The sequence below is a fragment of the Diabrotica virgifera genome, chromosome 1 (genome assembly GCF_917563875.1).
Source record: "Diabrotica virgifera virgifera chromosome 1, PGI_DIABVI_V3a".
Classification (NCBI taxonomy): Eukaryota; Metazoa; Arthropoda; class Insecta; order Coleoptera; family Chrysomelidae; genus Diabrotica; species Diabrotica virgifera.
In genome coordinates this window covers 63,802,956-63,827,609 of record NC_065443.1, presented here as the reverse complement: position 1 = coordinate 63,827,609, position 24,654 = coordinate 63,802,956, and the positions used below count along the sequence as shown (strand labels likewise).

Genomic DNA, 24,654 nt, shown 5'->3' with positions numbered 1-24,654 from the left:
CATAATTACACGACGAATATTAGTACAGTTAAAATAATTAACACCATAACCGGACAATAATTATTTAATGAGTGAAATTTAATTTTTTTTACTTTAATGACAAAAAAAGCAAACCCAGTAGCAGAATCCAATTAAAAATTATTTTTCACATCATACTTGAAACATTATTTGGTTGAAAAATCTCATTTTTGTTGGCAAAAAAATATATTAATTTGTTTGGACTAAATTACAGTTGTGTTTATCTTAAAAAGGATATGTTACTATTAACATTCACACAGTGTTGCCAAACTGAATTTTGTTATTTTGAGTGTAAATTTTTTCCACGGATCTCCGAGGGTACTATACAACAATTTTGCTTATTAAGGTCAATCATAATATTTATGATCAAATGTATAATATATGCTATTTCATAAGTTCTATGCATAATTCTATAAAAGACATACAGATTTTTTTTATATTGTCTCGTATAAATAATAAAAACGTGGTATTATAAAAATAAATATTTTTCAAAATAAAATGTCAATTTAAAAAACAAAAAAAATTTTCCGCGCCAGGATTTGAACCCCGATCTTCTGAGTGAAAGGTAGGTGCCAATTAAGCAAGTCCATTAAACGTTCTGAGTAACGTATATAAATATTTGACATTTAAGCTGTAGCGTTGGTCCATCAACTTTCATATTTTAGCTTTTCTTGCCTAAAATCCCCGGTTTTGGGCCAGCTGACACATCATTTGTTAATAAGCTTTGGAACACCTACCTAAATAATAAGAAACGAGCCATGCTAAAATGCTCCGGTCAAATTTGACACTACCTCCCTGGCTATTAGGACAGTATGCTTCCGATATACAGATATAATATACGAAAAAATGTTTGCTCGACAAATATGTTGGGCATTTTAATAATAAGTCCGACACGTAAAACATGTCAAATGGCAGGAATTATATTGGTGGTGAATAGTAGCCTGATTTTTGCATGATAGTTGTAAAATGTATCATATGTAATTTTTGCATGTATCAAAGTTTGTCCGACTAAACACCGTTAAGCTATTATCAAATTTTCAGCTTCCTAATAATCAACTTTTTTTTGGTACGCGGGATCGAGGCCTATTTCATTCGTCTTTATTATAAAAACCTTTTAGTAATTTTCACTAGTAATACCACTAGAGGTCAAATTATTTCCGGAAATTTTTTTGAGATCATGAATATTTTGAAATTTTTGAAATTTTTTTGAAATTTTCTAAAAATATTCATGATCAAAAAAAAATTTCCGAATATTAATTTGACTTCGCGTGGTATTCGGTAAGAAAATTCCACACCAAATTTGCATTTGAAAATCCAAAGCTGCATGAACAGATTAAGGGGGTATGTAAACGCCGCAGTCAAAATGGTGGTTGATCATAGGAACTAACGTTTAACAATTTCTTTCAGTAGATGGCAGCACGTATATATATTCGAACATTTTAATAACGACGAATTTTAATTCTATTAACGACGGCGTTGTTGCCATTGCCAAGTACCTACTAAAGAGAACTTATGATCGTTACCGATCGATCGGTACCGTTCGCCTTCAATCGTACTTGTATTGTACTTGATGAGGGTGTTTAATTTTTTACCTGGAAATGGTAAATTGTTACTATTAATAGATAGCATTGTATAACTAGACAAATTTTTATCTTTTTTTAAACAATGGTAATAGGGCTTTTCATCGATTGTCATTTGTTTCGAGCTTCTGTCATATGTTGTATAATCTGTGTATAATATTAATATGCACGGATTATACGACATATGACAGAAGCTCGAAACAAATGACTGTGAATGAAAAGCCCTATAGATACAAAACGTTTCATTTGGAAATATTTGATCACTTATTGTATTTAGATTATATTTGTAATATTTGTCTTCAGACGACAATAATTATTAATTCTTTACCTGGTCTAAAATATTTATAATAAACTATTTTTAATGGGAAATAAGCCACAATTTTACCAAAAAATGATTTTATTCAGAACAGCATCAAAAATATTTATTTTAAACTGATAAAGAAATTTGTAATTGTTTGAAATACAAGTAGGAAATATATACATTAAATCACGCTTTTTGCTCTAAATTGTAAATAATCGCTTGGATTAACATGAAATTTGGCATACCTACACATAGGTAACATGTCAACCAAGAAAGCTGATAGTGTGCCGATGTAAGATTTTGCCCTGAGGGTGAGTTTTACCCCATCTCAGGGTACCCAACTGACTTATTCTAAGCAACTTCTGTTCTATAGGATTTTTTCACTTAATTAATATTTGAGTTATTTGCGAGTAAAAAACACGTTTTAGGCGGCTTTTACAAATAACTCGAAAAGTATTTTATCCGAAAAAACATTCTTAGCAAAAATATGTAGCTTCTAAAAAAGTATAAAAAAAATGGTGTATTAGACCTGGATCCCGCGTACCAAAAAAAAGTTGATTAATAGCAAGCTGAAAATTTGTTAATAGCTTAACGGTGTCTAGTCGGACAAACTTTGATGTACGGGAGGGAACACTGGAATAGGGGAAGTTTTAATTGTGGAACAGTTTAAAAATTTGGAACGGTCAGACCACGAAAACGTCACATGTATTTTGTCCGACAGAACTTCCAATTGATTTGTTACCCTTTGATTAAAATCTCATGCAAAAATCAGGCTGCTATTTGTCACCAAATGGGCATTATAATTAACAGGGGTTACGAAGAAATCCCAGGTATTTTGTCGGACAGAACATCCAATTGATTTGTTACCCTTTCATTAAACTCTCATGCAAACATAAGACTGCTATTACTATATTACTAACCGACTTGATTACTGTCATTTGACATGTTGTTCGTGTTCCACTCATTAAAATACCCAGTTGGTGATAAACACCAGTCTGATTTTTACATGTAAAATCAATTGGAAGTTCTGTCCGACAAAATACATGGAACGTTTTCGTAGTCTAACGTTCCAAATTTTTAAGCTGTTCCACAAATAAAACTTCCCCTGTTCCAGTGTTCCCATACATCAAAATTTGTCCGACTAGACACCGTTAAGCTATTAACAAATTTTCAGCGTGCTATTAATCAACTTTTTTTAGGTACGCGGGATGCAGGTCTATATATGTATGAACTCTATGGACCCAGTTGAAACAAAGTTGTAGCTAAGTGTAGTTTCATATCCGTCAAATTTCAAAGTGAATATTTCAACGTGAAATAACCAAAAAATGATGCACTTTTTTGGGGAAAACTCATTAGAACTTTTTTAAAGTATTTAAAAAATATTTATTTTTGTTTTTTTTTTAAGTTTGTAACATCAAAACTAAGCAAATGCTCAAAATATAGTTGGTCCCTTTTTTTGGTAAAAAACCTCGGGAAAATCAGCCCCTAATTATCATCTTAAATCAAATCAATCGTAACCACTTCACAAGTTACACTAATCGGGGTTTAATCGGGACAGAAAACTACCTCTTAGGGTCTCTTGCGTTGTCCTCCTCCTCCTAAGTGCCTTCTCTATTGAGGTTGGCGATCAATATGGCAAATTTCTCTCTGTTCTGGGATTGATGGATTAAGTCATTCCCTGTTGTGTTGGTCCAATCTCTGATGTTTCGGAGTCAGGATTTTTTCTTTCTTCCTATACCCCGTTTACCTTCGATTTTGCCTTCTAATATTACCTGAAACTGCTCAAATTCCCTATGGCGCATTATGTGTCCTAGATATGACGTCTTTCTAATTTTGATTGTATTGACCAGATAAGGACGTGTGTTCATTATTTCCAGTACTTCTTCATTTGTAGTTTTGCTGGTCCAGCTTATTCTTAGCATTCTGCGGTACATCCACATTTCGAATATAGTGAGACCACAGGTCTCACAGCCATACAGTAATAGACACCACACATAAACACTTTAGTGTTCTCAATCTTATTGTGACTGATAGCTTGGGGTTACAGAGCATTTTTTGAGTGGTCTAGTCTAGCTGACTGTTTAGCTCTGTGCTCAGGTATATGAAGCTTTGGGAACTCTAAAGGGTGATACCATTGATTTGTATGTTGGAATGTCAACACGGGAAGTTTTCTTCTTCATGTGCCTTGTCCGTTGTGGACGTTGGCTATCATCATAGCAATTTTAATTTTGTTTACAGCGTGTCTATAACTCGATCGATGTTAGTCCAAACCATTTGGCGTAAGTTTTGAAGCCATGAGTGTCTTCTTCTTCCGGGTCCACGTTTACTCTCTATTTTACCCTATATTATCAGCTGCAGTATACGATATTTATCATATCTCATAATATATGACCGAGGTGTTCACGTTTTCGTTTTTTAATTGTGAAAGATATTTCTTTTTCTTTTCCCATTCGGCGCAATACCTCTTCGTTGGTGGTGTGGGTCGTCCAGAATATTTTGAGGATACGTCGGTACACCCACATTTCGAATACCTCTAGCCTTTTCGATAATGTTTCCGTTATTGTCCAGGTCTCTGCTCCATACAACAAGACTGGAAATACATTTTAGCAGCCATATTTTTAGTGGGACATATATGTCGCAATTATTGAATATATTTCTCATGTTAAATGTAGCTCTGGCATTTTCAATTCTACATCGTATTTCGTTTGTTTGATCCCATTTCGAGTTGACGACTGTATAGGTATACATATAATTGTACGTGTTGAATTGGTTTTTATTTTCAATTGTCTGGCAGGTTGTTGAGTTTTGCTCACCAGTGTTCATTTTTGTTGAAGGTTAAATTCTCTTTTTTTACTCGCTCTTTGTAGGTACCCTGTCCATAAGATGCTGAAGTTCATCAATACTGCTAGCAACCACAACTGTATCGTCTGCATGTCGGTTTATCTAATTATTAATCCAGTAAATTTCAATATTTTTTTTCACTTACTGAAATATTTGACATAAATTAATCAATGACTATACAATATTGTTTTGTCTACAATTCTTTTATTAGGATAATGCCTCAACAAATACTAAAGGTCATTGGCATGTGTAATGTGTGTAAAAATGTCGATGTCATCGTCTTTACAAAGAGACGCTAATTGTATCCGAGCAATGCATTATTTGCGGCCCTATAAAAATTAAATTTGCCAGAAAGTGAATAAAACTGAAACTGTTTTTTAGATACGCCCCACATAACATATATACTAGAGCTTATGTTATCTATGTATTATGTCAAAACTAGTATAATCCCCAAGTAAACACTTTGAGCCTCGTTTAACTTTCAACCATTTGTATAACCACACGGTTTCAAGCATAAAAAATGTATATTTGTATTGTTAAGACACTGTGACGTTATACAATCATGATTGAAAGTCAAACAAGGCCCAAAATGTGTACTGGGAGGGGGTGGGGCCACTTTTCTAAACAAAACCGCGTGATTCATCGTATTTCCGTGGTTATACAACTCGTTTTCAATTGTTTGCAGATTTTCTTAAAATCCGGCAAACGCGCATCTGTCGCCATTTAATACATCACTGCTGCCATCTACTAAATGACACGTGAACTCATCTTCTCATCTATTAAGTGACAGCGGAACTAATTTATCACTAAAAAAATGCCAACTTATTGCTGTAATATTAACAAAATCCCCAGATTGCAGCTTTTAACAATAATTTTTACCTTTAGGTACAGTTAATTTAAAAATTATGGCAGTACGGACAATGAAATTTTATTTAAAATAAAGCTTTTTGCATAGTTAATCGTTTCTGATAGTTATTTTCTACCCAAGTTCAAAAATTATTATGCAAAACGAATTTTTACAACAAGTTACGACGTAAGTTATGACAAGGACTCCTTTAAGTACAGTTATAAAAAATATACTGCTTTCTTTGGAAATTTTAACTAGATACTATTAAAATAGAAAGTCTACAGTTCACGAACATACCCCTAAGTTGAAGATTGGTTTTGAAATAGTGACGGTAACTGTACCTAAAAACTATATAAATTTTAACATTGTGTCATACCACCTTAATAGCGCGCCATAGCTTTGTCAGCAATTATTTAGGCTTTCAAATTCGTAATTTCTACTCATTGTAGTTGCATGGGAATACCATTTCAAGATAGAAAATAGTATATTCTTCAATTTTACATAAGTTTTGAGTAACTACAAGTGATAGAAAATGAATCAAAACTAAATTATGTAAACAAATAAAAACCAGTCTGTCAAAAATGTTCTGTTGTAAACTTATATAAAAATGTAAACGTCAAAAAATTTCCACTATAATTCGCTGTTGGGTACCCCACGAGCAAAAAATTTCCGATAAAATACCTCCGTTGCCATGGTGATCTGTCAAAATAACGTATTTTGATTGGTTTAAAATTACAGGTGTGGAATTTTCCGTTAAATTTGTCGCTTGTGTTTATTTGCGTCAAATCATTAGAAAATCTAAACCAGTATTTTTATACAATTCACAGAAAACATTATATCATATTCAATTTCATTTTTCTGTTTACTATAAACGTTTTTACCACAAAATATTAAAATATACAATCGTGACTTGCGTACCGGAATATTTTCCTGCGAAATAAATAAAAATGAGAAGAACATGCTCTACATTAATTTAAATAAATTAATATTAAATAATTTTATGCGTTGTTGATGTAAACAAAATAAATACGTCGGACATAAAGAAATTATTTGAACAATTTGTTTATTGCGGATGTCACTGTTTAGTTACCACTTTCGTGAATAAAAACCTGAGAATATTTTCAATGTCTAGAGAACGCCAGTAGTCGAGGAATTGAAGCACAAAAATAGGCCTTACTGTCGATTTTTGGCGCAGTAAGACGGATTTTAATGCAGTTTGGTGCGTTGGATTCGTGAGAATGTCAGGAAACTTTGTGAACTAATGTAATGAATAAGAAATCTCAAATTGCATTTGTGCATAAGAAAAATGCATTTCAAAAATGCATTTCGGTAAATAGTGGGAAAAATTGACTCAATTTTCTTACTCGGGGGTTTTTGGGGTCGCTGAACACGAATATGAGGTCGGCGAGAGTGTGCAAACTACCTGGTGCCTGCAGCGGGTGTAATAAACGTCTTCCTCTGGAGTATTGTGGTAATTTATCATATAATTGGCTTAAACTCATTACTCGGTGGTTTTTGGGGTCGCTGAAAATGAATATGAGGTCGGCGAGAGTGTGCAAAATACCTGGTGCCTGCAGCGGGTGTAATAAACGTCTTCCTCTGGAGTATTGTGGTAATTTATCATATAATTGGCTTAAACTCATTACTCGGGGGTTTTTGGGGTCGCTGAAAATGAATATGAGGTCGGCGAGAGTGTGCAAACTACCTGGTGCCTGCAGCAGGTGTAATAAAAGTCTTCCTCTGAACTGTTATGGTAATTTGTTAAATAATTGGCCCAAACTTGTTACTCGGGGGTCTTTGGGGTCGCTAAAAATAAATATCGCAACGACTAAATTCTAATTTCATGGTGGTTTTGCCTTGAGAGAAAATTACTAGATACAGAATGTACTTAATGGCTATTGCCAAAAATAAAAAGATTGTCATTGAAAAAATTCTTTCATCTGTTGATGCATTTACCCAGCATTTAAAAAGGGTATATTTACAAACACAAATTTGGCTGCATGGAGAGGACAGTAACATGAACCCAACCGATTGGGGATCGGAATTACAAAATAATGTACTAATTCCAGTTAGAATGGCTCAACCACCTGGTCCTCCATACATTTTAAATTTAATATTTTGTAGTTGTAAGTCAGACTGCGGCAATATATGCGGGTGCAGGAAGCATGGGTTAGTCTGTAATTTAGCCTGCAAAAATTATGCAGGCTCTGATTGCACAAATATTGCATTGGACTCGAGAGAGGAAGGCAATAATGAAGAAGATGATAATGATGAAGAAAATGAATTTTAAAGATAAATTACGATAAATTTTGTATAATGAACTTTTTTAACCATAAATATATTATAATAATAAAATTTTATGTTTATTTATAATAAAAATACCACCCTTCTCGATCACTATAGTTACTTACATCGAAGAAAATAGATTACCTCAAAAATCCCCGAGTAACGAGTTTAAACTAATTATATGATAAATTACCATAATACTCCAGAGGAAGACGTTTATTACACCCGCTGCAGGCACCAGGTAGTTTGCACACTCTCGCCGACCTCATATTCGTTTTCAGCGACCCAAAAAACCCCCGAGTAAGAAAATTGAGTCAATTTTTCCCACTATTTACCGAAATGCATTTTTCTTGTGCACAAATGGAATTTGAGATTTCTTATTCATTACATTAGTTCACAAAGTTTCCTGACATTCTCACGAATCCAACGCACTAAACTGTATTAAAATCCGTCTTACTGCAAAAAAATCGACACTTCAATCCTTCAATGCCTCGACTACAGTAACAATACAACGAACAAGAGAACTGTTCTTCTTAATATCAGGAAATATAAAAGTGGTTTAAAAAGTTCTTCTTCTAGTTCCATGACCGTTCAATATCGAGACCAATCAATTTAAACAAGTACAGTAGACTCGCGATTATCCGAGTCTCAGTTATCCGAGCCCCTCGGTTAACCGAGGCAAAAGTCATAATTGGTGAGTTACAACTTTCAACCTTAGCGCAACATCGCCGCCTCAAAAAAGAGGAATGAAGCTTACGCAAAAGTCAATCAAAGACTTTTTTAAACAGTAATATTGATAAGGTAAATGATTTGATCTTTTACAGACAGTACTGTATTCAGAAAATATCCACAGTTATGGTTATTTACATGTTTTTATATCAACATAACCAATATCAGTCTAAACCGAGTTTTTCCGTATCCGAGGTAGTCACAGTCCCAGTTATCTCGGATAATCACGAGTCTACTGTACCTAGTTGTTCAAAAAGCATACTTAGTGCACGAATATAGTGAAGCCTCGCCAGGATGCTCGCAGCGCTGCTCGCCATTCATCTCGATACGTATCTGACATCTCGCCATGACTCATTCTATATAATACACTCACCGGCACAAAATTCCGCCACCCAAAATTTTTGATTAAGTTTGACAATCTATAACTTTATTATTGTACTCCGATTTTCAAGATTCTTGCATGAGTTTGTAGGTACATGTATTGGTGTCGTTTTTTATTATTCCGGTAACAAAATTTTTTTCTTAGATGGCATTATACGGGGGTGAATGGAAGCGTTGTATTTTCTCTTAACTTTAAAAAATTGTGTGGAAAAATTTTGAGGGCTGATTTTGTTTCATACTCCTTTTGTATTATCCTGGAAGTATCACTAAGGTTTTGTTTTTTGAATTATCCAAATATATCTTTTCTTGTAAGAGCTGTAAATAAAAACACTGCTTTGAAGGTTTTTTTAATTAAAAACATCAAACTCACTAAAATTAACAAAACAAAACAAAATTACAACAAAACCAAACATTTCAATAGCGGATTTGTCCACTTCTTCTTCTTCTTCTTCTTAACTCAGGCGAGACTCGTTAGTCTCTGGCACTTGGTCATAAGACCTTTGTACCAAACCCTGTTCTTCTCCTTAAACTTTAATAAGTCCTGTGGCCTCAACGAAGGCCAACAGTTTTCTTATTGGTAGTTTTAAGATCTCTTCTGGTTCAAACCTCATTTGACCAGTGAAGTTCTGCCTTACATCACCTAGCACACTGCAATAGCATAGTATGTGTATGGCAGTTTCTTCTTCCATTTCGCACTTTCTGCACCATGGTTCATTCACCTTACCTAGTTTGTATAGGTGATTTCTTAAACGACAATGTCCAGTCACCATTTCAGTGACCGTTTTGATCTCTCGTTTATTGAGGTTCATCAAACTGTTTGAGAGTTTTTTATCAATATTCTTGATTATTTTTTTAGTCTGGATTTGCCCTTGAGTGGTTCTCCATTTATTTTGATGATTCTTTATCAGCCATTTCTGAACCTCGTTTTTAATAGCATCTTTAGTGATGCCACAGAAAGGTTCTGGGCCTGCAAAAGTTTTTCTCGAGCCTTGTTTCGCTAACATATCTGCTCGTTCGTTCCCATGCACCCCTTCATGACCCGGCACCCATATTAAAGACACTTTGTTGTCTTTTGCCAGGTTATTGAGGAGATCTTTGCAGTTTCTCACCAGTTTTGATTTGGTGAAAGGGTTCTTTACAGCCAGAATAGCCGATTGGCTATCTGTGTAAATGTTGATTCTCTTAGCTTTAGGGTCCTCATCAATTATTTCATCAATGCAGGCCACCAAAGCAAAAACTTCAGCCTGGAACACCGTTGTATGTTGACCTAGGCTGTAAGATTTATTATAGTTACATGTTTGCCCAAAGACTCCTGATCCAGTACCATGGGCAGTTTTAGATCCATCAGTGAACCATATTAAGTCTCCATTAATGTTTGGGACTTTTTGTTCTCTAGATGGTATAATTGTGTTAATCTTCTCAGTGAAGATTAGTTCTGGTGTCATCATATCTAAGTTCATCATAAAGATGTATTCCTCAAGTATAGTCCCAGTAATGTTTGTGTGGCTATTCAATACATAATTTGGCTACCGCCGAAATATACAATTCCAGCGGAGGGAGACCTGTGATAGCCTCTAATGAAGCCGTTCCTGTACTATTCAAGGCTCCTGTTATATTTAGAAGCGCTTGTCTTTGTAGGGTGGTGAGAGTGGTCACACAAGATTGCAAAGCCGTCTTTCTCCACCAGAGTACTGACCCATCATAAGTAACTGTCGGTCGTATCACTGATGTGTACAACCAACATATCACCTTTGGTTTCAATCCCCAGGTTTTACCTACAACTCGTCTGCAGTTCCAGAAGAGTCGCTTAGCCCTATTGGTTATATTGGTAATATGAGTATTCCAATTGAGTTTCGAATCCAGGGTTACCCCTAGATACTTAACCTCATTGGTTCTTTCCAGTACCTCTCCAAATAATTTCAGCTCACTCAGTCCAGTAAGCTTCCTCTTATTTGTAAAGGCTACCAGTTTAGTTTTAGAAGGGTTCACGGAGAGGTTCTCTTTCAGACACCAGTTCTCTATGTAGTGAAGGGCATATCGCATCTGATACGCAACAGTGCTGGGAAATTTTCCCCTAGTTACTATCACGATATCATCTGCGAAACCCTGGACCCAGATTCCTTGGGCGCTTAGCCCATGAATCAGATCATCGACAACTATGTTCCATAATGACGGTGACAATACACCGCCTTGAGGGCATCCCTTAGTTGCCCTCAGATTTATGGTATCTTCATGCGTATCTGTGGATATTATTCTGCTCTGAAGCATCTGAATAATCCACTTGCATGTTGTGTTGTTGATTTGCTTCCTCACCAGTGCGCTTTGTATAGACTCGATTGAGGTATTATCAAATGCACCTTCTATATCTAAAAATGCAGCAAGGGCGACTTCTTTCTGATGCAGACTCCTTTCGAGTTCCGACACTAGATTGTGCAGGGCGGCTTCACCTGATTTCCCTGCCTGATACGCCCATTGCCGTTGGTGCAGTGGATTTTCATTTAAATTGTTTTTCTTGATGTGTTCGTTCAAGATTTTTTCCATGGTTTTTAACATGAATGAGGTCAGACTTACAGGCCTGTAGGATTTTGCTAAGGTGTAATCTGTTTTTCCTGGTTTGGGAATAAACGCCACCCTTGCCCTTCTCCAAGCTTTGGGAATGTATCCCAGAGCATGGCTAGCTCTAAATATTGTGATCAGGGGACCCATGATTATTTCCAGACCCTCCTGGAGAAGCTTAGGAAATATACCATCCGGTCCCGCAGTTTTATAAGGTTCAAAAGTTTCAATAGCCCATCTGACCTTGTGAGAACCAAAGATCTCGTCAGAGATCAGCCAGTCCCTTTTGGTTGGGCTATTGTTTGCTTGATGATTGTTATTCGCAGTCAATTGCGTCGACCCTGGAAAGTGAACACTTAAAAGATGCTCTACAGCCTCCTTCTCTGTATCCGTATACTTCCCATTGGGCAATTTCATTGACTTGGGTTTGTTAATGTTATCTCTTTTGAGGATTCTGTTAACCCTGGCGCTTTCAGGTACACTTTCAATGTTTTCACAGAATTCTCTCCAGGATCTTTCCTTAGCGGATTTGATTTTCTTATTATAGGTTTTTAGTTTAGCCTTATATGCTTCCCAATCACCTGATTTCTACGCCCTATTGAAGAGCCGTCTTGTTTCTCTTTTGAGATCAGACAGCTCCTTATTCCACCAAGTTACTTGCCTGGGAGGGTGACTTTCTTTTAACGGGCAGTTTTCGACATATGAGACGACTATTGCATGCTGCAACCAGTCTACTGCCATCTCAACCTCAACATTGTTTTTTGGCCTTTTAGGATAATTCCGTACCCTTGTTCCAAGATCCCTCTTAAAGGATTCCCAATCGGTCACCTTAGGGTCTCTATAGAACCTTGGTTCCGGTTTGACTGAGTTTATCTCAAAGCATATGTATGCATGATCCGATAAGGATAACGCATCCGACACATGCCAGTCAGATATTATGTTCCCAATCCCCATAGAGCATAGGCTTAGGTCGATTAGTGATTCTGCTCTTGATGTCCTGAAGGTGACCCCTGTTCAGAAGATCAAGTTCAGTAGTGCAAAGGTACTCAAAAAGTAACTTACCTCTATTGTTTGTATCTCTGTTTCCCCAAATGATGTGGTGGGTGTTGGAGTCGACTCCAATGATAAGTTCTGTATGCTTATCATTGGTGTATTCTAGAAGGTTCTCTAGGTTAGTCCCTGGAAGTTGTTCTTTACTGTCAATAGGAAGGTAAAGAGACGCAACAATCAACTCTGTAACCAACCCATTGCAATTCAGTTTAATTCTGGCAGCTGTCATGTCTCCCGTACAGAGCTCCATAACTGGTACCTCATACTTGTCCACCTCTTGCAGCAACGACTGCTCGCAATCTGTTTGGCATCGAATAAAGATGTGTTATCCTTGCCTCGGGAATAGCCCGATATTCCTCTACCAGGGCCATAACTGTATCAAATTTTCTGGAGGCCTAGGGTGAAGGGAATAGCTTTTTTAAATTCATCCCATAAATACTCAATAGGATTAAGATCTGGGCTGCATGCGGTCCATTCTAATATTATCAATCCAACCTCTATTTTATGAGTCAATTAGTGTTTTTATTTACAAAAAATGGTACAGCTCTTACAAGACAAGAGATACGCCCAAATCGGGTGTCGTTGTCAAGATACAAAAAATAATAATGAAATAAACAAAAATGTTGTTGCTTAGTAAAAAAATTCTTCTAATAATTTATTTAATCTGACTCATTTATATCAGCAATTCAGACATATATTATACATTCTAAAGTAGAAGACTTTAAAATGATATTACCAATATTTATGAGTTGCGTTCCTGGGACGACTTTATTGAAAGATAGTTCATTCGATTACATGAAATCAACCCTAACTCAAGAATATCCGTCACAAAAAATCATAACCTGTGATCTGTCTTTAAAAAGACAACCACATGCAATGGTGACAGTAAAATTCTCGCGCTAGAGATTCCATGTTATGATTTTTTGTGACGAATATTCTTGAGTTGGGGTTGATTTCATGTAATCGAATGAACTATCTTTCAATAAAGTCGTCCCAGGAACGCAACTCATAAATATTGGCAATATCATTTTAAAGTCTTCTACTTTAAAATGTATTATAATATATGTCTGAATTGTCGATATAAATGAGTCAGATTAAATAAATTATTAGAAGAATTTTTTTACTAAGCAACAACATTTTTGTTTAATTCATTAATATTTTTTGTATTTTGACAACGACACCCGATTTGGGCGTCTAAACGTTAATAAAATCATTTTTTTAGTAAAATTGTGGCTTATTTCCCATCAAAACTAGTTAATTGCAAAAATGCCACAAGAAAATAGCTTCAGAACAACAGTAGGATGGGACGATGAGTTGTGTAGGTACAGTTGTGCCGGTATGGGTAGGTTTATGCCATATACTCATTATTGTTTTTAAGTCTGAGAACTTTTAAGTCTAGCAAATATATGGATCGATTCTGTTCTGTTTCTATTGTAAATTCAATGTGACTATGGAGTGAATTAATGTAAGCTAAGAATTGGTCAAATTGCCTGTTGGCAGTCTACCATAGAATGTTACATGGTTTAACAGAAGTTTTCATGCCAGAAAATAATTTCGAGATATAATTGAATATCATTAAATAAATAGCAGTAAATAATGGATACAAGGAACAAATAATGAACAAAATTTTAAACCAAAACCTGCATAAGAAAGCCCTGGAAATTAGTCTTTCTACCGCCAGAGAAAAAATCCAGTACCTTCTGCAGGCAAAATATTAACTAAAATAGTTATACACATAAAAACGAAAAAAATAACACCAGCCTTTACTCCTTCAGGACAAACAACAACTCCAGCAAATATATTAAGAAATACAAGAGCCAAAAGAGAAAGCACTTACACAGTATACACAGTGTACACATTAGTGTATTATATACTTACATGTCGTCGTCGTCGTCGTCAGAGCCAAACCTCGTATGTACATACAAATTCCATAGAACATACGAGGTTTGGCTCTGACGACGACGATGTGGTGATTGCCCAAAAACTTACATCTGTAAAACTGATAGAACCTTTAATAAACGTATAGCACAACACAAATCGCTTTCAATAATATAATAACTTCTAGATTCTAGATTATATTAATTCTTTTTGACTAATTTCAAGTTATCCGTATTCAAAATAAAGAACTTAAGCATTCCTTAATAGAATCTATCGAAATTAATAAACTAAAAAATACAGCCATAATTCTGAACTTTAGACAAACAGCTCCCCACTCCTCAACTTATTCAGTTAAGACTATAAACGGAAGGAGCATAGTAAAATCACATCACTTGAGAAAGGACTCTGCCGAAACAGCTGTAATGACATTACTTTGTAATACATTCTGTGGAAATATTGAAAAAAAAGACTAAAAAGGGAAGTTCCCTAGGTTGGCTGTATCCCATATAGTTAAAAAACTCTAACATTAAGTAAAAACCACTTCTATGTAATTGGTATATTTATTAAAAATTTAAAAATCCCAATGGATTGAATAAAATGTGCCCAATTCAGAACGTTTTCGGACCTATCGGTCCATAATCAGTGAATCTATAATATAATAAGTAATCCCACTAATAAAATTGAAAGATGGTTGAAATTTTGAAAGTTAAAAAGAATGTGGTTATGATTACTTACTCGAATACTTGCCAAATAGCCCCAGAACCAAACAATGGTTGAATTTATAATTTGATCTACATTATGTCATAGTAATATTGAACAGGCTAAACGCCGATGTTAAAAGATATAACCTCCGGGAACATGGTGAAACCCTACCAGGAAACTTAACCATCTTAGGCCAACGTTGACTACCAAGTGTCAAAAGTTTGTAAGGAACTGTTTGGAGTGACATTGACAGTAGAGAAAAAGGTAGTCGATTTTCATAGGTTTTAACAAAAGGTCATGATCCAAAACATTGATAATATGATAAAGATTTTAATATCTGAAAATGTCTAACATTTACATCTATTGTTTTTTGAAAAGAAAATTGTGTTTTACAAAATTTTTTTGAATATAAATTATTTTAATTTGACTGTATTCTATAAAATTAATCAATTTGATCAGTTTAATTTTATAGAATACAGTCAAATTAAAATAATTTATATTCAAAAATATTTTGCAAAACACAATTTTCTTTTCAAAAAGCAATAGATTTAAATGTTAGACATTTTCATATATTAAAATCTTTATCATATTATCAATGTTTTGGATCATGACCTTTTGATAAAACCTATGAAAATCGACTACCTTTTTCTCTACTGTCAATGTCACTCCAAACAGTTCCTTACAAACTTTTGACACTTGGTGGTCCACGTTGGCCTAAGATGGTTGTTTAAGTTTCCTGGTAGGGTTTCACCATGTTCCCGGAGGTTATATCTTTTAACATCGGCGTTTAGTCTGTTCAATATTACTATGGCATAATGTAGATCGAATTATAAATTCAATCATTGTTTGGTTCTGGGGCTATTTAGCAAGTATTCGAGTAAGTAATCATAACCACATTCTTTTTAACTTTCAAAATTTCAACCATCTTTCAATTTTAATAGTGGGATTACTTATTCTATTTTAGATTCACTGATGATGGACCGATAGGTCCGAAAACGTTCTGACTTGTGACACATTTTATTCAATCCATTGGGATTTTTAAATTTTTAATAAATATACCAATTACATAGAAGTGGTTTTTACTTCATGTTAGAGTTTTTTGAAAAAAAAAGGTTTTAGTATTTTATTATTAGATAAAATGAACTTCCTTCAGGTAACGGTCTAATTGATCACCAACTCTTGGTTTAATTTAATGGTATGTGCAGATAGATTCAAGACAAAGTAGATTAGCTGAAAATATCTGCAGAAACGGTTAGAGCTATTTATGGAGGAATATGTACAGAAATTGGGTGGAGAAGAAGAACAAATCAAGAAATAGAAAGTTTAATAATAACATGTAAACGGAACAAGCTTTATAAAGGGACAAAAGTAGATTGGTTAAGTTATATAGAAATTCTTGAAAATGAAATAATAGCAAAATTAGTAAAACGGCGAATGTCATTAGAAAAGGAAAGAAGAGTGACAAAAATGACTAATGCTTTTAAAATAATAATAATGTTAACCATCTTAAAAATTATAAAGACAGTATGCTAGGACTTGAAAGTAATATAGGGGGGAACCTTAAAATAGAATATATTGTAATTTTTTAAATTGAAGAAATACATTTTGTATTTAGAAAAATATTAACTCTAAAGCTCTAACCGTTGGTGGAATATTTACGTTAAAGACCCCTATATAATATCAATCGCGTCGAGCATCGTGGCGAGATGCGAGTCGAGATGAGTGGCGAGCATCCTGACTAGATGTGAGGTTTCACTATATTTCAACGCTTAGGCCTTGTTCATATAAGAGCGGTTTGCCAACGTCGACGCCGCGATTTACCTGTTTTCCCCCTATTTTACTTGATCCCACCCTAATGCCGCCTTTGAAGTCACCAAGAAAAACAGGGGGAAAACAGGTAAACCGTGACGTCGACGTTGGCAAACCGCCCTATATAAACAAGCCCTTAGGCAATAATGAGTCGACCAGAAGATCACTTCAACCATTGCTGCACTGCTTTGAATTATACATCGCTAATTATTATTAGAACTAATAAAACTGTTTTTGCTAATTTCGCAACTTACCACAGCCACTTTTTGTGTATGCCCTATCGACGCGCTCAATTTAAGATTAGCTGCTACCATCATTGATTCTCTGACACTCAACCTCGGTTGCACTAGATCTTCTTGCATGATGTACGACGAGAGCTTGGTGAAGATTCTCATATCTCGAGGCTTTCCGTTGATTTTTACACTACCTTTAACTCCCGCCGTCCTGAAACAAAAAGAAAAAATATTAATGTTAAAAGCTACTGATGACTATAGTGGTTCCACATTTCTATCTGAAAGATTTTTGTCGTAGGTATACTAAGAGGTTTGGGAACAAGAAATAAAGAAATAATGCCAAAAGAATGGAGTGGTTGTATTATCGTGCCAATATGTAAAAAAGGCAGAAAGGATACATGTAACAACTACAGGGGAATTTCACTAATCAGTACTAAATATACGATATTGGCTTCAGTGGTAATAAAGCAATTACTGCCATATACAGAGAAAATTATTGGCGATTATCAGAATTTAGGCCTGGAAGAGCAAAAATCGAGCAAATATTTACTATCAGACAAATGCTAGAAAAGTATTGGGATAGGTATAATAAACAAGTACACCAGATCTTCGTAGACTTCAAACAAGCACATGATTCCATAGATCGCTTAAAACTGTGGAGTGCAATGGTGGAGCTAGGCGTACCAAAGAAGCTGACCATGGTTGTGCGAATGTGTGTAAACGATTCCTTTACACAAATTAGAATAGGAGGCGAAACTTTAAAGGCGTTCGGCGTAAACACCGGACTCTTGGCAGCGAGATAACCCTCAACCCTTGGGTCCAAAGCTATGCTTTCCTATCACCGAGCCACAGAGGGGGCGCACAAAATTAATAGCAAACCTTTAAATTATCTCTTCTTTTCGTAAATGACATATATAATGCATGCACATATTTTCGCGAGAGTACCCGTGACCTATAATCATAGCTAACGCTCCCAGGGGATAGGTGACTTTTTCTTCTATTTTTGTTGCCTATAAATCTGAGCTCTTGTAATGAGAATTCTTCTTTTTATTCTTCTTTTGCATAGAAATGACTCTATTTTCAATGTACCTCCAGCATGTTGTCGTTCCATCGTTTTGGTGGTCTTCCCACTGGTCATCTTCCTATTATAGGCCAGGCTAATAAGACAAAAATATACCCTGTTCGTGACACTTCAGCAGCCAGGGTACTGAAGCGTTTTTTCGACAAGTAATACCTATAGGAACAAATTGTAAGTATTTCCTGCGTAGGATCTGGCGGCCATTTTTATTTATAAACAATTAACTGTCAAAAAATGGCATTTTTCCTTTTTTTTTCAAATCAATGGAAAACAGTGAAACTTATGATTTTTTAGTACAAATATCTTTGAGATTATGGAAAAAGCTTTAAAATGACATATTACAAAGTTTGATGTACTCATTTATTGTTAATATAATTGCGAAAAAAGGTCGGAATTGCCAAAAAAAATTATTTTCGCAATAACTATTGTAAAAATTAGTGTACCGGTTTGAGATTTTTGTCAATTGAGGGTTCTTTGGTGCTTAATATGTAATAAAAATTTCAAAGCGATTCATTCAATTGTTTAAATTGTATTCGAATTTTTTATCTCAGAGAGCATTTTTTTTGCAATAACATAAGTCAGAAAAAAATGACGTTAGAACCATTCCACATGGAAAGAGCATGAGCTATATTTTCAACTTAGTTTAAAAAAAGCGAATAAAAAATGCATTTATTAATAATAAATAATTATGCAAAAGTATCGTAAATCTTTCCTTATAAATCTTTTGAATAACTTTTTCCAAAAAAATTAACTTTTTTACCCTGTTTTAAGTGCACAACTACCAAGTAATGTTATTTATATCATAATTGATAAAAAATTGTAATAAATATATATAATTTCTTATATAACAAAATAAAAAGTTTATAAGGAAATATTTACGATACTTTTGCATAATTATTTATTGCTAATAAAGTGCATTTTTATTCGCTTTTTTTAAACCAAGTTTAAATGCTGTGGAATGGTTCTAACGTCATTTTTTCTGACTTATGTTATTGCAAAAAAAATGGTCTCTAAATAAACGATTTGAATAAAATTTAAACAATTGAATGAATCGCTTTGAAATATTTACCACATATTAAGCACCAAAAAACCCTTATATGCCAAAAATTTCAAAGCTGTACACTAATTTTTACAATAGAATATTGCGAAAATATTTTTTTTTGCAATTCCGACCTTTTTTCGCAATTATATTAACAATAAATGAGTATATCAAACTTTGTAATACGTCATTTTAAAGCTTTTTCCATGATCTCAAAGATATTTGTACTAAAAAAACCATAAGTTTCACTCTTTTCCATTGATTTGAAAAAAAGGGAAAAATGCCATTTTTTGACACTTAATTGTTTATAAATAAAATTGGCCGCCAGATTCTACGCAGGAAATAGTTACAATTTGCTCTTACAGGTATTACCTGTCGAAAAAACGCTTCAGTACCCTGGCTGCTCGAGTGTCATGGAAAAAACCTTATTACCCTGGACTATTAGGGAACCGGCTCTCGCCGTCCTTATTACTCATTTGTTGTCATTCGGCTTATGTGGTCATTTCATTGTACTCTTATGTTTCTTACCCAATTATTAATGTTCTCCACCTTGCATCTCCGTCGTATATCTGTACTTCTAGCTCTGTCCCATAGTGTCTTACCATCGATTTTTCGTCCTCTTTGTACCAGGTCGTTTTTCGGCCGCGTATGCCACTATTAATTGAAGGGGTGGCTGCAATAACCAGGTAGCTCCAAATTTTAAAATTTGTGGGAAATCGAAAAAACCTCCTAAAAATTCAAAGGAGGATTCTCCAGGAGCTGCCCGGTTCTTGCTACAAACCGAAAGCAAGGTAGCTCCAAATATCGTTGCCAGTTATGTGCCGTTATTAAGAGATACCCGTTTGTTGCAGGGAACGATCAGCCGATTTTTGTTAAGAGTAAGTGGAGCTGCCTGGTTATTGCAGCCACCCCTTCAATTGGTCTGATGACTGTTATGTAAATTCTCCCTTTCAATTCTTTTCTGATATTTTTATTTCTCCATATTGTGTCATTCAGGCAACTTACGACTTTGATCTTCCACTTCTGTTTCGAGCTTTCCGTAACTAGATGGTGTGATGTCTAGATATTTAAAGTCCATCACGTGCTCTATTATCTGACCCCCATCCCTTATTTACATCTTATTGGATTTGCTGTTATAACCATGCACTTTGTCTTTCTTGGGAAAATTAATATGTTAAATTTTCTGGGGATTATATTAAATTGGTGTAGCATACGTTGTAAATCATCTTCATTTTGAGAGAATAGTATTGCATCTTCTGCATACCAGATTATTTTAAGTTGTTTTTCTCCCATTTGGTATCATTTTTTAGTTCTTATTTTTTTGTTTCATCGATGATCAGGTTGAACAATAAAGGAATTAGGGAATCCCTCTTGCCAGCTTCAGTTGGGTCAGTTAGGTCATCTTCTACTTTTACTGTTATTGTGTTGTTCTGGCAGATGTTTTTTATCGCTTTAATTATTCCTAGAGATACCTCTTTTGAGTATAACAAATCGATAACGTCATTTAATTGGATCATGTCAAATGCCTAATTAAGGTCCACGAAACATAAATATGCCGGTTTATTGTATTCTAATGATTTCTCTTGAACTTGCCTCCTTATAAATACAGCGTCAGTGATAGATCTTCCTGACCTAAAACCTGGTTGTTCCTCTGCTAATGTTAGAGGTAATGAGAATTGATAGTGGTAATTCTATAAATGAACATTCATTTATTAACTGGGACGACGACTTTTAATCATTATTTATGTATATTTTATTTTTGTGTTTATTATTTTTTGAAAACTAGTTTATAACAAACTAAATTTTTTATGTAGAAAAAAGTAATAAATATAGTTTTATAAAACAAGATTATTACGTCACAGACTCTTATTAATACGACAAATCAATCATTATAAAAAATAGACAACCAGCTAATAAAATCCATATCTTATTAGATATTAAATATTTTCTGGAATTGATAACTTTTTATGTATTAAGTCATCCGTAATGCCAAAAACTATTTCACAATATTTAATGGGTATATTTTTAAAAATATATTTAAAACAAAATTTATTAATAGTGTAAGCTGTCAGTCTAGATCTAATTAAAACAAAATGTTTATATTGTTATTCAAATATTTACCAGATGAGTGGTAGGTATATTTTTATATAACATTTTTTTTGTCAAATCATCTTACTCTTTTTTGAACCAGTGGCACCTTATTTTCCCAAGATCGCGTTGGTGTTGTTTTTCTCAACTGTATTACCATTTTCCGCTTTTCCAGTCCCTGCTCAATTCTTTTATTTCTCTCATGGTTTTTTCCTCTCTTGTTGGATATTTATTGAACGAACGTTTTCCCGGTTCCTTCTTTCCTTTATTTTGTGTTATTTTGGCTTCGTGAAAGTATATATCATCTGGCTCAGTACCTTTGCCGTCTATTGTGTTTTTTATCACATATATTACTTGAATGTGCCAAAACGAACCAGATGGTCGATTATTTCCCGAAATTTAAATCTCGAATCAAAAAACTGAAAAACACATGTTCAATATTTTTCAAAGATCTATCGAATAATACTAATTGTCCAGAGAAATAAGATTTTTTTCGTGACACATCCCCTCCAGGCCGAAACAAAATTTTTTGAGTAGCATGGACATCTATATTAATAACCTTTATGTTTCCTGCAGCCGATTTTGATGATATACATAGTTATAAACAAATGAAGATCAAAAAACGGTAAATTTTCGCTTTTTTCGTCTATTACCAAAAAGTTAAGCATTTTAAACAACTTTGAGAGTAAGAAACTCATAAATCGTATTAAAAACTTCAATATGGCGTTCGCTGAATATGTCTATCCTTATTGGTTGCTTAGAAAATTGCAAAATAAATCATAAATTTTCAGTTTTTATAAATATTCATAACTTATGTAAAAATGAACTTAGAACCTTCTTATTTATAAAGTTATTTAATTTGTTTATCCCAAATTCATTTTCTTGCAACACTAAAGTCAGAAAATTATGAGGTTACAGTAAGACTTTTGACAGTTTATTGAAGAAGAACATTTATACTATTCACTAAATTAAAAAAAAAATGACAAAAAGTAATTTTAAACAGTGTAAAATTATTTTGCAAAAACACGTCGATTTTTGCTTACTTATAAACAATTAGAATAACTTTTTTACCGTTACCCGTAGAAAAATTATTTTTTCATATTTGGAAAGACTGAATTTTTATACACATTTAGAAAGAAAAACAATTGTCCTAGGACAATTAGGGACGAAGTTAGCCCCCCCTTTTAATTCACATGTTTTTGCAAAATAATTTTGCAAAATTTTTGCTTTGTATTTAGAATTTTTTTTGTCATTTTTTTAATTAAATTAATAGTATAAATCTTCTTCTTTCATAAACTATCCAAAGTATTACTGTAACTTCATCATTTTCTGACTTATAGCGTTGCAAAAAAAATAATTTGGGATAAACAAATTAAATACCTTTTAAACTATTTGACCAATTGCTTTGAAATTTTGAAATTTAGGGTATGATTTAAGCACCAGAAGTCTCAGCATTCCGTGTAATAACAACGTTCTAAGTTAATTTTTACATAAGTTATGAATATTTATAAAAACTCAAAATTTATGATTTGTTTTGCAATTTTCTAAGCAACTAATAATTATAGATATATTCAGCGAACGCCATATTGAAGTTTTTTATAAGATATATGAGTTTCTCACTCTCAAATTTGCTTAAAATAGGTACTTAACTTTTTGGTTATAGACGAAAAAAGCGAAAATTTACCGTTTTTTGATCTTCATTTGTTTATAACTAACTATGTTTATAACTATGTATCATCAAAATCGGCTGCAGGAAACATATAGGTTATTAATGTAGATGTCCATACTACTCAAAAGATTTGGTTTCGGCCTGGAGGGGGTTGTGTCACCAACAGGATATTTTTTTCCCTATTTCTCTGAACTATAAACCCGACCCCTCACCACAATGTCCTGGGGGGTGGAGCGGGAGTCAACTTTGAAATCTTAAATGGAAAACCACATTTTTTATTGCAGATTACGATTTTACGGTAAAAAGTAAAAAAGTTTTATCTGATATTTTTTGACTATTGTGATAAATATTGCTGTAATCGTAGCAAAACAAATACAGATCAGATCTCTGCAAACTGATTTTGATGGTACCTACTGAATACACTTTTTTAAGATTTTTTTGCGGAATCCAAATGTAGGTACCTATTTACGGGGTCTACCCCAAAATCCCGACAGCCAAAATCCCGACACGCCAGAATCCCGACAGGCCAACATCCCGACAGGCCAGAATCCCGACAGGTTTAATAAGTTTCTTTTTAACATATAATTACGTTTATTTCTTGTTTTTTGTTTATGGCCATCTGTTTTTTATTTTTTTACTAAACAAAAGTATTTTGTATTAAAATTATTAAACAAATGTCGGAATTTTTACTTATGCGAGGATTGTTGAATGCCGGGATTTTGGCCTGTCGGGATTCTGGCGTGTCGGGATTCTGGCGTGTCGGTGTTTTGGCCGTGGAGATTTTGGCTGTCGGGATTTTTGCTGTCGGGATTTTGGGCGGCACCGCTATTTACGATTTCAAATTTATCCCTACCTACCTCAGTGGGGCGGTGGGGTCGTGCTTGGTATCATTCGACAGATTTTTAAAAAATATTGAACACGTGTTTTTAAGTTTTTCATTTGAAAATGCAAGGAAAAGAGGACTGTCTTCGAGACATTATTAGGCATAAGCGACGAGAAAAAGAAGATAACAGAAATGTTGGAGAACGATACATTGTCCGTAGACAAGGAATCAAGTCATACAAGGCAGTCGTAATAGAACTGCCTACAAATATAGACCCCGAAGAAATAAAAAAGGCAATCGAAGAGCTAAATATTCACCCATCAGAGTAAAAATTAGTCCAGATATGACAAAAAGCCTCTATTCATAAATTTATTGTATAAGTGCCCAGAGTAAAAATGGTGGCCATGAGAAAAATGTCTGGACTAAAAACTGGAAAGTGACAATTGAAAATCTAAACAGCACGACAAAATCTCTCTCTCTCTCTCCCTCTCTCTCTCTCTCTCTCTCTCTCTCTCTCTCTCTCTCTCTCTCTCTCTCTCTCTCTCTTCAGTCCTGACCTCCCTTAAGGAGTATAGTGGTCATCGTGGAGTCGTATATTGTCCATCTTTAAAGATCTCTGTGTCTGGTCATTTCTGATAACTAATGCATAGGTCTTTTGCATATTTCCGTAATTTGGACGATCTTGTTGAAGATCTTCCTCGTGATCTTAGGTGGTCTTCTAAATTTCCTTGGGTAATAAGTCTATC

General features: G+C 34.3%; 1 protein-coding gene across 1 annotated transcript in view; it reads right to left on the bottom strand.

Annotated features, from left to right (window-relative positions):
* Window positions 1-24,654, bottom strand: part of LOC114334616 (ATP-binding cassette subfamily G member 4-like) — a 293,193-nt gene that overhangs the window by 76,464 nt on the left and 192,075 nt on the right. Inside the window, exon 3 of the mRNA XM_028284693.2 lies at window positions 17,233-17,422. Within this exon, the coding sequence (XP_028140494.2) occupies window positions 17,233-17,422 (190 nt within the window). The remainder of the gene's footprint in view (window positions 1-17,232; window positions 17,423-24,654) is intronic.